General features: G+C 42.8%; 1 protein-coding gene across 3 annotated transcripts in view; it reads right to left on the bottom strand.

Moving 5' to 3' along the window:
* The window catches only part of LOC103177487 (phosphorylase b kinase regulatory subunit alpha, liver isoform), a 37,651-nt gene extending 28,083 nt beyond the window's left edge, over nt 1–9,568 (bottom strand). For 2 of the 3 annotated variants that reach the window (XM_007891669.2, XM_007891672.2), the window contains exons 1-7: nt 9,250–9,568; nt 8,333–8,537; nt 5,069–5,227; nt 3,453–3,500; nt 2,727–2,895; nt 533–615; nt 334–414 (exon numbers count right to left, since the gene is read on the bottom strand). In XM_007891669.2, the coding sequence (XP_007889860.2) occupies nt 334–414; nt 533–615; nt 2,727–2,895; nt 3,453–3,500; nt 5,069–5,227; nt 8,333–8,410 (618 nt within the window). In that variant the 5' untranslated portion in view covers nt 8,411–8,537; nt 9,250–9,568. Of the gene's footprint in view, nt 1–333; nt 415–532; nt 616–2,726; nt 2,896–3,452; nt 3,501–5,068; nt 5,228–8,332; nt 8,538–9,009; nt 9,130–9,249 lie in introns of those variants that run through there. The other variant, XM_007891670.2, reaches the window with a different exon arrangement.
* Between the last annotated feature and the right edge of the window lie 3,301 nt (nt 9,569–12,869).

The following is a 12,869-nucleotide window of genomic DNA, read 5'->3' as shown; positions in this document are numbered from 1 at the left end:
ATTTAAAAGTACATTCAGTACTTATCAGATGTGCTGGATGTGGAGCCAGGCCAATAAATTGAACTCTTGGCACATGAAACACAGCTTTCGACTGCTGGTTAGAGAACGCCAGCTACTCAGACGTTCTTTAGTAAAAGGCCACTCACCAGCTGTTGAAAACTGCAATCCCTTAACCAGAAATCCAATATTCACAAATGTCCCACTGACAATGATACAGTTAGAGGAATCCTCTGGCACATCCAAGGTGATAAATATTAAATGCATCACTTATTGTTTAGTTATCCAGATTTAAACAGAATTTTGATTATTTTGTGATGCGTTATGTGTATTTACCTTAGCCATACCCACAGAACTTGCATTAAGCTCTGCTATTCCCTGGTTTGTTTTGTCTCCACGCTCCCACATACCATAATCCTAAACCCAAACAGAGAAAGAGAAATCAGCCTTCTTCAATTTAGTTTCAAACGTAGAACACAGAAAAATGCCTCTCAGTTTTACCTCCTTAATAGTACTTAAATCTGCGAATACTCACAGCAACTTTATAAGCAGCTTCTATGTAAAATACAAGGTTCTGTATAAACGACACTTCATCAAGGGTGAAAATGATGCGTAAACCTAAGGAGAAAAAATACTGAGTTAATGAAAGTCCGAGAAACCAAACTGAACTAATTCCATGCACGTCTGTTGGCCGGTTAGACAAATGAGGACATTGCAGCCAGTCATGGAGATTTCAGCAAGTTCATTAGCTACGAAAAGTACAATGGAACAAACTGTGTTGTGCACAGGAACAACAACTTGCATTTGAAAGACCAATAACTTGATTGAATCTACAACTGAGTAGCTGGCAAGAACATAAAATAAAACCTTTACCCAGTAAAAATTGCAAATGCAAAGAATGTTATTGATCTCATCTCTCCAGAAAATTAACCCTCCAGTCACATTTGGCAGCTCTTTTTTTTAAAATAGCTAATGTTTTTGACTATTTGCTTTCCAGTCACTATGCTAACAAATAATGCCACATGTGAAGTATTTAACATGTCTCGAAAGTGATATGGTGCCATATAAAATAAGTATTAAATAACTTAAATATTAAGTAATTTTAGGAAACTTTACCAAATATTTATCGCTCTGAGTGAATATGTCGTATGTTTGCAAGACAGAAGCCATGCTCCCGTCAACGTCTTCTCCCCTGCTGGTCTGAAATCCTCAACCTCCCCAGGCTCTCCCTCAGACTCAACGAACCTGTGCACAACTTAGGCGTCAGGTTCATTCCCAGCTTTCCTTTCTACCACACATCCATTCCCTGACGAGGACCCCTTTTTTCCACCTACGTCACATTGCCCACCTCCATCCGTACCTCACAACCAATGCAGCCAAAATCCTTGCCCACACCTTTGTCTCTTCCTGCCTGGACTATTCCAATGCCCTCCTCACTGGTCTCCTCAGCTCCACCATACACAGAATTCAATTAATCCAAAACACCGCCGCCCGATACTCACCCACACCAAACTGCATACCCTCATCACACCAGTCCTCACCAGGCTCCACCAGCTCCCAATTATTGAACAAATCGATTTCAAGTTCCTCTCACTCATTTTCAAATGCCTTAATGCCCTCCCTACCTATCCGACCTGCTTACCCCCCACTCCACCACCTTCTGCCTCTGCCCAGCTAGCTCCGGCTTCCTGGTTGTCCCTCGTCCCCTCCGTTCTACCATCGGTGGCCGTGCCTTCAGCCACTATGCCCGAAATTCTGGAACTCTCTTGCTTAATCCTTCCACTTTGCCTCCTCCCTCCCCACCTTCAAATCCCGCCTAAAGACCTCCTTTTTGATCATGCTTACAGTCTCCTCCCCACTCCCTCTTCTCCTGGCTCGGCATCAAGAATCCCCCACTGTCAAGCGCTCCGGGATGCTACCCTGGATGAAGGGCATTATATAAATGCAAGTTGTTGTTCCTGATACATGTTCAAAGTATACTTTTGTGCTCAATTTAGTTAAGTCACTGGTCCAATTTTCTTCTCTTTGACATTAATAGACCGACTTTATCTTATCAACAGTGATTTTAAAAATGACATGCTAATTACTGTCGCACTTTAACAGTCTTCTTTCTAGACTGTCATTTACTCCAATCTGATTCTTGCTCAGCAATTCTAGTGCTTTGAATCAAGATTCAAATGAGGTTAATATAGCGCTACCCCAGCCTATGAATTCAAAGTCCAATGTGGGGCTTGAACCAGAACCATCTGATTCAACTACCAACTGTGCCAAGATGACACCAAGATTCTACAAGGAGAAATTATAATCTTTGCATTTGATATAGCGCTTTTCACGTCTTCTAGACGTCTCAAAGCGCTTCACAGAATATACTGTAAAGTGAATTGACTGTATATATTTGTGAGCAAAACACAGCAGCCAATTGCACACAGCAGTGTCCCACAAACAGTCGTGGACTGAGTGACCAAATTATTGTTTTTTTTTCTTGAGGGATTATTATCAGGTGTGTGGATAAGGAAACTTGTCCAAGGTTTTTCCCTGCCAGGAATCAAACCCAGGTCTCTCGCTTGCGAAGTGAGTGTGCTAACCACTAATTACAGGACTCCTACAGAAATTACAGAAATACACTCTTCACCATTATGATCAAAATGACAAACTGATAGATATTACACTTCAAATACGGAGAGGAAAAATGCAGGTTGGAAAATAATAACATGCAACAATTTTCTCACCTGAAGCTGTCATCTGTGCCAAAAACAACAAGTAGAGAGAAGTAGCATCAACCTGAAGGTGACCCCATTGGTCATCACCAACAACTGTACAGCATGTGGTGGTGCTGTATTTGGCATGGAGAGCGTCCTTCGTGCTCTGAGTATGTTTAAATCTTTCAACCTTATCCATCTATAAATAAATTATATGCAACAAGTCACTAAACATGAATTGATATATTGAGAATACTTCAACAATAGTAAAGTACCAGTTAATTATAGCAATTGCAAAATTACATGAAATACTATTTTGGATTTCCTTTTGACAGTTAATTTAATAATAATCCTTGCATTTGATATGCCTGATCATATTGTGAAGGAGTCTCAAAGCACTTTACAGGATTTACTGTAAAGTATTGTGACTGTGTGTGTTTTGCGGGCGGATGCAGCAGCCAGTTTACTCAGAGAAATGTCCCACAACAGCCATGGAATAATTGACCCATTATTTTTTGGGGGCCAGGATTGTTGACCAATTTGAGTGATATATACACTGCCTTCACATGCATTGGTAACTTGATTATGCTTTCCACATAACGTGGTGCTCAAAACTGTATATAATATTCCAGTTGCGGCCTAACCAATACATTTTAAACAGTCATTATCACAGAAAGAAACCACAAATTGATATTAAATAATTGTTAACCATCATGGCAATACCGTGATTTTCTCAATTTTCAAAGTGTACTATACCTGTCTGATCATGCACTGAAGAAGGCCCCTCATCAGCTTCACAACGTTCTGTGGAAAGAAACACTTTCAATAGTTCACAATTAAGATCAGTCACTCATTCAAGGTCCTGACTCTCACCTATAAATTCAATTCTCAATACTCTGGAAAGAGTTCAGCAAGTTTGCAAGGCATGATTTCCCTTGGCTTCTGATTATCGAATCTGAATTATCTAAATATTCTTATAATATGCTTCTCTTAAAAATGTCTCTGAAGCATTCTTGCATCTGATATTAATTTCACTGCTCACAAGTCTCTAGATTATTATCTTCCTTAATCCCTATAAAAAGTTGCTTTAATATCTGCATTTCTAAATCTTGAGTATCTTTTATGTTTGCAGTGTTCTGTTTATCTCCTTCTCTAATATTACTGGGTGATATACAAATGTTAAGCCTTGTCCACTTCAATAATAATAATAATTCTAATAATAATAATAATTGACACAGCCCCTTATCACATCATCAAGACATCACAAAGCACTTCACAGGCTATATGGCAAAGTGGTGTGTGCATTCTGTAGACTAATGCAGCAAATACACTCTGTGCACAGCAATGTCCCACAAACAGCCATAAAGTGAGCGAGAACACTACCAATTGCGCCAGGCTGTCATACTACTGCTCCTTGCACTTTCACTATTGCTTCTAGTGAACCACTTCCACGATCATTGTAATTTTTGGTAGATAGACCATTAGTATCCATGTGATTTAGTTAGTGCTCCGGTATACTTCTATTTATATTGTATATGAAAACTAATCATAAGAAATTGCTCAAATCATCTACCATGGCCTAACTTTCTAATTATCCCGAGGACTCTAAATCAGAAAGAGGTAAATATATGTAGAGGACCTTACTTAGGGAAGCGGTAGAAGCAAACTGTCACCAAATTCAAAAGGGAAATGGATAGTGACTTTGCAATGAAATATAGTACCCAATATCATCAAAAAGTTACAGAAGTAGCTAATGTAAAAAGTGGCTGATTTGTTATGTTGCAGAAAGAGTCACCTTCAATGTTTCTCTAATGAATATTGTATTTCTTGAAACATGTGCGATTTGAGCAAATGAAACATTGTAGTGGATGCCACAAATATAATCCTGATATCAGCAAAGGTATCTCATAAATATGTGCTGTGAAAAAATTTGCTTTTTTCTTCCCTTTTGTTTCTTGACAATTATGTGTTTTGCTGAATGAATATCCTCCCTGGTGATTTGAAAACAAATGTAACACAATATAAGGGAAAATTGGATAATAATCCTGCTGTTCCTTTTGTTCCTTTAGTGAACGCCGGGTTCAGGTATTAGGTGAAAAAATCGTTTGGTTTGGCATGAAAAAGCTCTCGAAAGGAAAAACTAAGTGCCGGAAAAAGCACCTTGGGAAGTAAAGTGAGACTCGTACAGTGACCCATTGGGTACATCATGTTGGCCTAAAAAATCTCTTCACTGAGGTAATCTTGAGTCTGAGCAGAATTAGTGCAGGAGACCACTTTACGTCCAACAGTGCTTTTCCAAGTGAAGTATTATTTAAGTTCTGGTTTATCTTTTCAAGCACTTTTTCAATCCCATTGTGTTTCTATTTACTGACCTGCTCAAGTTCATACGCTTTTGCTTTGTCTTCATCTCGGTCTGCATTCTTACGGTAGGCTAATCCCAGACCCCATACAGCCAGTATGCTATAGACGTTATCACGCACCCAAGCATCCGTCTGCTCTGTGCTTGCCGGCAGCAATCCCGTGACTGGGTTCTGAAAGATAAATGAAAATATCAATTGGAAAGGTTGATAAGTTGGTGAACTCCAAATGAAGGAAAAAGGGCCTTGAGCACTGCATTGTTGTCCTGAGCAATGTACAAAAGTGCCTGTTTTTCACAAAGCAATACACACGGTCAGTCAGATTTTACATTTTGTGCACATTCAGTGCTTGGTTTTGGAATTAGCCTACACTTTTTATTACTACTTGCACAGCTATGTTGTGCTGTTTCATTTGGGCATCATTGCTAAGCAGCCTGGGTCTACTGAATTCATCGATTTACAGAAACCAAAAACAATTCAGTGGATTCTAGATGCACAAGTACCAGGCTGGTTTAGATGCTGCCACTCTTGCCTCTGTCAGAATGTTGTGGGTTTGACTCCCAAGCCAGGACTTCAAGCTCATAATGTAGGCTGACACTACAATGCACTCAAAGGAGCACATTCTGCTATCCTTCAGATCAGACATTGAACTGAGGTACTCTATGCCTCTTCAGGAAAACATTAAAGATCACATGGTACTATAGTGCAGTCTCGATAATTTAATGGTAGGAGGGTAGAACAACAAAGGGGTTAAATTTCAAATCTACCAACAACATCCACAGGGAGAAAATATTTCCATTTCATTAGCTTCACATCCTTTTTGACAATTACTGCAAAATTATCCTGCACCTAATTATATTTATTTTATTACTTTCAAACACTCTTAAACACACTATAGGCATTGCTTGATCAACAACAACAACAAACTGACATTTATAGAGCGCCTTTCACGTCGGGAGGACGTCCCAAAGCACTGAACAGTCAGGTGTCGGGTCTGAGCATGGGGGAGGGGTGGTGTAGGGGTGAGGGAAGGCAGAGAAGTGGGAGGGTGACCAAAGGCATGATCGTAGAGAAGGGTCTTGAGACCGGCTTGAAGGAGGCAAGAGAGGAAGCAAAGCGAAGGGACCGTGGGATGGAGTTCCAGTGTGTGGGGGCAGAGAGGCTGAAAGCCCGGCCACTGATGGTAGGGTGGGTTGGGCAGGAGACATGGTGCAGGCTGGAGCCCACTGAACTGAGGGAGTGGGCAGGTTGGTAGCAGATCAGATCAGCGAGGTAGGAGGGGGTAAGGCCATGGATGGCTTTAAAGGTGAGGACGAGGATCTTGAACTCGATCCTTTGGGGGATGGGGAGCCAGTGGAGTCGGGCGAGGGTGGGAGTGATGGGGTCACGGAGCCCGGTGCACGAGAGTACACGAGCTGCAGAGTTTTGGATGATCTGCAGGTTGTGAAGGGAAGTGTTGGAAAGGCCGATGAGGAGGGAGTTACCGTAATCAAGCCTTGATGTGACGAATGCGTGGGTGAGGGTTTCGGTAGCCTGAGGGGTGAGGCAGTGGCGGAGTCTGGCAATATTGCGGAGGTGGTGGTAGGCAGTGCCGGTCATGGCACGGATGTGGGGAAGAAAGGACAGTTCAGGGTCAAACAAGATACCCAGGTTCCTGACTGGCTTAGTGAGGTTGAGTGTGCAGCCAATTCCAAGCCCCTAGCACGTGTCTGTTCTCCCAAATAGATATATCATTCTAATATCTGCTTCGGTACCAGAATTTTAATCCCTTGTGCATTACGTTCTGATAATTTTACTAGTCTGGTCTTCTGCATTCTCTCTTTCCTTGGCATACATCCCTGTGTCTGCACTGAACAGGAACACAGATATTTTCAGATCAATATCACATTCCTCTGAATACAGGTTAAGCATAATAGGAATGCAACTCATGTGAACCATTGTCTCCGACAAAATTACTGAGAGGCAGTGGACAGTCACAGATTCTCCACGACATAACTATAACATATTTGGCATAAATTGCGTGATCTTCATCTGCAATCCACAGCACACACATACGCTGTGCTCTAAGGTGTGGTGAATGGAGGGAAAATTGTGTGGTATTTGAAATCAGTTTTAGTAAACTCAATTCTAAACTCTGCAAAACATATTGGCAGCTACAACCCAACAGGTGCCAGGGTGAAATTGAGATGGTGATGTAATAATCTGTAGATACACTCTCTGTTCCACAATGGTGATCAAGGAAAAACTGGAACAGATGCACTTGACCTTACCATCTCCCTTACTCAGCCCTAGTCTGAAACGTTCTAATGACAACATCCCTCCTCTTCCACCCCTCTTCCACTCACAGTGCCCAGCTCCTGCAGCACATAAGTCATTGTCCCTCATCTCTGTTATTGAAGACATCTTTATTGTGATGCTATTCAGAAAGGTGTTTTCATCGTCAAAAACATACGCCAACCTACTTGCCAAACTTTGTCGAGTCTCACTCATATTTGTTGCAAATCTCCACATGCATAATATCAATGAAAGTTATTTTTTTAAATCTGTAAATTGTTGCACTTATATAGCACCATAAATACAAGAGTTAGTTAAAATATCTGACAAGATCTAATAAACTGATGGAGCAGGCTCGATAGGTTGAAATGACAACCTCATGTTGCTGTTCTCCAATGTTTCTATGAACAAAACACAGAGGTTCCTGATTGTCTCCTTGAGTTGGAGTGAACAACCGGGGAAGTTGTAGGAGGAAGTGCAAACTTATTTTAACTTTTTACATTTAAGTGAGTAACCAAAATAATTCTCAGCTACTGATTCGCACCAATCTAGACCGTTAGCACAGTTTATTTTTTTATATATTTTTTAATAAATATTTTGCGGAAACGCCTGAAGTTAGAGGTGGAAATAAAGTCAATTTTAGTTCCTTATTTGGAGCCAACTCTCTACATTTTGAGCAACATTGGCAATTCTGTATCCCTTTACACTGCAAACTGTTTAGGGCCTGGGAAATAAACATCAGATGCCACAAGTCAGAAATAAACTTCCAAATGCTGGAAATCTGAATCAAAAGGCGTAGAAAATACAAGTTGCAAATGTACAGCTGGGTCCTCAGTACACGGAAGAGAGTGGTTTAACCTTTCCACATCCCTGAACACGACTCTCTGACCAAGATCAAATGAAACAAAGCCCCTATTATGTATGTCGGACCCTGATCGGCCGAAAGTCGTACCGCAGCGGCTGCAAAATTGAGCGCAAATGTAAATAGCAAAGAGAAATACCCACCTGGTGGCATAGAATTGTTCTCTGCACAAGATTGGCGTAGCCATCTAACCTAACACCGGAATTGCTTCTGCTCCTCATAGCTTTAATCGGATCTGGTTTATGTTCGGAATGGAGAAGCCGCTCATTGAGATCCCAGACCAGCAGCAGTCAAAAGTTTCCACTGACTCGGGCAGCTGACGCTTGTGATCAGGCTGTCATTGCTCAGCTGTCAAAATGCACACATAAATAAATAAATACAGGCATACATACACAAAATAAATGCATACATAAATAAATGCATAGACAAACAAATGCATACACAAACAAATGCATGCACAAACAAATGCATACACAAACAAATGCATGCACAAACAAATGCATGCACAAACAAATGCATACACAAACAAATGCATACACAAACAAATGCATACACAAACAAATGCATGCACAAACAAATGCATGCACAAACAAATGCATACACAAACAAATGCATGCACAAACAAATGCATACACAAACAAATGCATACACAAACAAATGCAGACACAAACAAATGCAGACACAAACAAATGCATAAAAAAACATACATAAATAAATAGGTAGTAAATAACCTGATCAAATGTTACACACACGTTGCTTTTATCCAGCCAACAAAACGCACCCCCCCCCCCCCCCCACCTCCCCCAACACACACACACACCGTTTGCAAACACCAGTTTGCGGAGTCAATGGACTTGAGTGAGATCCCGCAGCCATTATGCGGAGCGGATGCTGTAAGTAAGTGTGTTGCAGCAAAGAGCCCTCCCCACACACTCTCTCTCTCTCTCTCTCTCACACACACACACACACACACACGAGTCAACAACTCACCCCCACCCCCACCCGCTAACAATAACATGTCCATGTTAGCAAAAGCAGAAATCCCACCCCCACCACTTACTGCAGTCTCCGCAGTCAGAGAGCCGTCACTCCGCAAACAAACGAGCAACAAGTAAAAGCCCAAACCACGAGCGAAAGAGAGGAACTCCCCCCCGAGGCTTTGCAGTGGGAGCGGGACTGCGGCGGGTCCTCGCCGCTCCGGCACTCACTGCCTCTGACGTTGCTGCGGTTTGCGGCAACACTGCGCGTTTGCGTTCCGCAGCGCGTTGTGCAGTCGGGTTCCGGAGACATAAACGCCGATTCCTTATTCACTCAGTTGCTTTCCAGCCTCACATGGGAGCAGCCAGACCCCGAGCTGCACCCCCTCCCCTCCCCCCCAACCCCTCCCCTCCCCCCCAACCCCTCCCCCCCCCCCAACCCCTCCTCCCCCCCAACCCTCCCTCCCCCCCAACCCCTCCCCTCACCCCCCCCAACCCCTCCCCCCCTCCCCTCCCCCAACCCCTCCCCCCCCTCCTCAACCCCCCCTCCCTCCCCCCAACCCTCCCCCCCCTCCCCCCCAACTCCCCTCCCCAACCCCTCCCCTCTCCCCAACCCCTCCCTCCCCCCAACCCCTCCCTCCCTCCACTGCTCTCACTGTCAGCGCAGCACTAACAGCAGCCAAAGCAATGGAGACTCAAGTGAACCGATGGGTCCTGGACAGGACATACCTCTCTCTGCAGCTCTTACTCACACACACACACACACACACAGAGAGAGAGACAGGAATAGAGCAGCCAGAGCCACGCACGTATTCATCCCTATATCTGTACCGCTTCCGATCTTCCCAAAGATGGCAATCTGTAGTATTGCATTATTATTGTCAGTGTTTGCATCTACCAGGACCTGCTGGGGGGTGAAGCTCCAGGAGGGGGAGATGCAGAGTTGGAAGGACCGAGTCGTTCGACGACAAGCGAAAACAATAATAATCCTCGCGTTTGATACAGCGCCTTATCACGGCGTCGGATTTTGTCTCAAGGTGCTTCGCGGGAGAAACTGCAACGCGCTGCGACCGTGTGCATTCTGTCGGCAAAGGCGGCGGCCTGTGTGCCCACGGCAATGTTCCACAAACAGCCGTGGTGGAGTCAGCGACAGATAGACAGCAAACAAAACTAGATTTAGTGGCTCCGATGTTTTTTAAAATATACGATTTTAAGCTAGAATTGAAGTCATGCCTACAGGTAAAATTACATGAGTTGCGGCCCTTTTACACATCCATTGTTTGTTCTGGGCTTCCAGTCATAAATTGAGACTGTAGTTTCATTACACAGCACAAGGTGACACTTTTTCACAGTCTTAGCTGCTGTTTTGAGATACAATAGATAAAACATTTTGTCAAATCAAAGTAGATACTTTCAAAGTATCAACAGAAGATACATGGTTGAAGCCTTTTGATATATTTATCCAATAAGTGAACTTGTTCTAGAAGCAGGCGATCCAACAATTTTGTGCGATTATTGGTTAGAATTTGTTTTATCAGGAAAGATTTATTCAATTTTAGAATTCACGTAATTCTTTCTTTATCAGAATTTCAAGAAAGGCAAGACTATGCTTGGAGCCGATTCACATATCCACCTAACTAAATGATATAGTGTGAATTGCACAAGTCACTGAATAAAATATCTCCAAACTTGTCACTGTGTGAATTACACTGAATAACTGCTACAAGATATGCTATTTTCTGCAGTTCTCTTTCATTCTCTGCAACTTTCCTGCTGGGTGACTGAATGGGTTATATGCACCAGGCGTCTGCCAGTACATAAGAACATAAGAATTTGCTAAGCGAAAGAAGGAAACATTTTAGAATCATTGGTAGTAGTGCAGTATTTAGAGGAGCACAATATAATTAGGCCACGTTAACGTGGTTTTACAAAAGGAAAGTCATGTTTGACAAATTTCATAGAATTTTTTGAGGATATTTCAAGTAAACTAGATAAGGGTGAATCAGTGGATGTGGTCTATTTGGACTTCCAGAAGGCATTCGATAAGGTGCTGCATAAAAGGTTAGTCCAAAGATAAGGGCCCATGGAATTGGGGGGAGCATATTAATGTGGATTGGGGAATGGTTAACGGGTAGGAAACAAAGAGTAGCGATAAACGGGTCCTTTTCAGATTGGTGGGATGTGACTAGTGGAGTGCCACAAGGATCAATCCTTGGGCCTGAGCTATTTACTATCTACGTCAACGATCTAGATGAGGACATCGAAGCTAATATATCTAAATTCGCGGATGACACAAAACTAGGAGGAAGCGTCAACACAGAGGACAACATTAAAAAAATGCAGCGAGACATAGATAGGTTAGGTGATTGGGCAGGTAGGTGGCAGATGAAGTATAATGTAGGGAAGTGTGAAGTCATCCACCTAGGTAGCAAAAACAGTAGAGCGGGTTATTTTTTAGAAGGGGAGAGATTGGAATGTGTTAGCGTCCAGAGGGACTTGGGTGTCCTTGTACACCAATCACAGAAAGTTAGTCTGCAGGTGCAGCAGCAATTAGGAAGGCGAACGGTATGTTAGCATTCATTATGAAAGGATTAGAGTGTAAGAGTAGGGAAGTCTTGCTGCAACTGTATAGGGCCCTGGTGAGACCACACCTGGAATACTGTGTGCAGTCTCCTTATTTAAGGAAGGATGTACTTTCCTTGGAGGGGGTGCAGCGTAGATTTACGAGGTTAGTACCAGGGATGAAGGGGATGAGTTACGAGGATAGGCTGACCAATTTGGGCCTATATTCTCTAGAATATAGAAGAATTAGAGGGGATCTTATAGAAACCTATAAGATCATCAAAGGGCATGATAGAGTAGATAGTGGGAGATTGTTTCCCCTGGTTGGAGAAACTAAAACCAGGGGTCACAACCTTAAAATCAGAGGCCAGCCCTTTCGCACTGAGTTGAGGAAGAACTTCTTCACTCAAAGGGTGGTGAATGTATGGAACTCACTACCCCAAAGGGCTGTTGATGGTCAGTCCTTGAACATATTCAAGACTGAGATAGATAGATTTCTTATTGCAAAAGGGATTAAGGGATATGGGGATAAGGCAGAATCGGGTTATTAGGTGGCGTTAGATTAGAAGATCAGCCATGATTGAATGGCGGGTAGGTTCGAAGGGCCGAATGGCCTACACCTGCTCCTACATGTTATGTTATGTTCATCCAGTTCACGTTCCACCATTCTGGCAAGCGCTTGACATGTCATTTCCCAAACTATATCCTGAGATATTATTTTCAAGCAGAAATATATCTAATTTGTTCTTGAAACAGATGACATTTTCTGATTCCCACTGTCTCCCTAGGGAGCCTGTTCCATAAGTTTACAACTCACTCACTGAAATAGTGTTTCCGCAGATTTGTTCTGAACTTAACCCCCTTCAGTCATAGGCCATGTGGTTCTACTGTTGAGTAGAAGATAAAGCAGCTTGTCATGGTCTACATTATGAAGTTCCTTCAGAATCGTAAAGCCCGTAATCATTTCGCCCCTCAATCTTCTCTTCTCCAGTGTAAACATACCCAGTTTATCTAATTGCTTCCCGGTGTCCAGTCCCTCCATCCCCTCAATCATTTTGGTTGCCCTCCTCTGTATCCTCTCAATCGCTACAATATCCTTTTTATATTGCAGTGACAGAACTGCACACAGTATTCCAAATGC

Source organism: Callorhinchus milii, unplaced genomic scaffold, assembly GCF_018977255.1.
Source record: "Callorhinchus milii isolate IMCB2004 unplaced genomic scaffold, IMCB_Cmil_1.0 Scaffold4, whole genome shotgun sequence".
Lineage (NCBI taxonomy): Eukaryota > Metazoa > Chordata > Chondrichthyes > Chimaeriformes > Callorhinchidae > Callorhinchus > Callorhinchus milii.
Note: the sequence above shows the minus strand (reverse complement) of the source record. Positions and strands in the feature narration are given on the sequence as shown.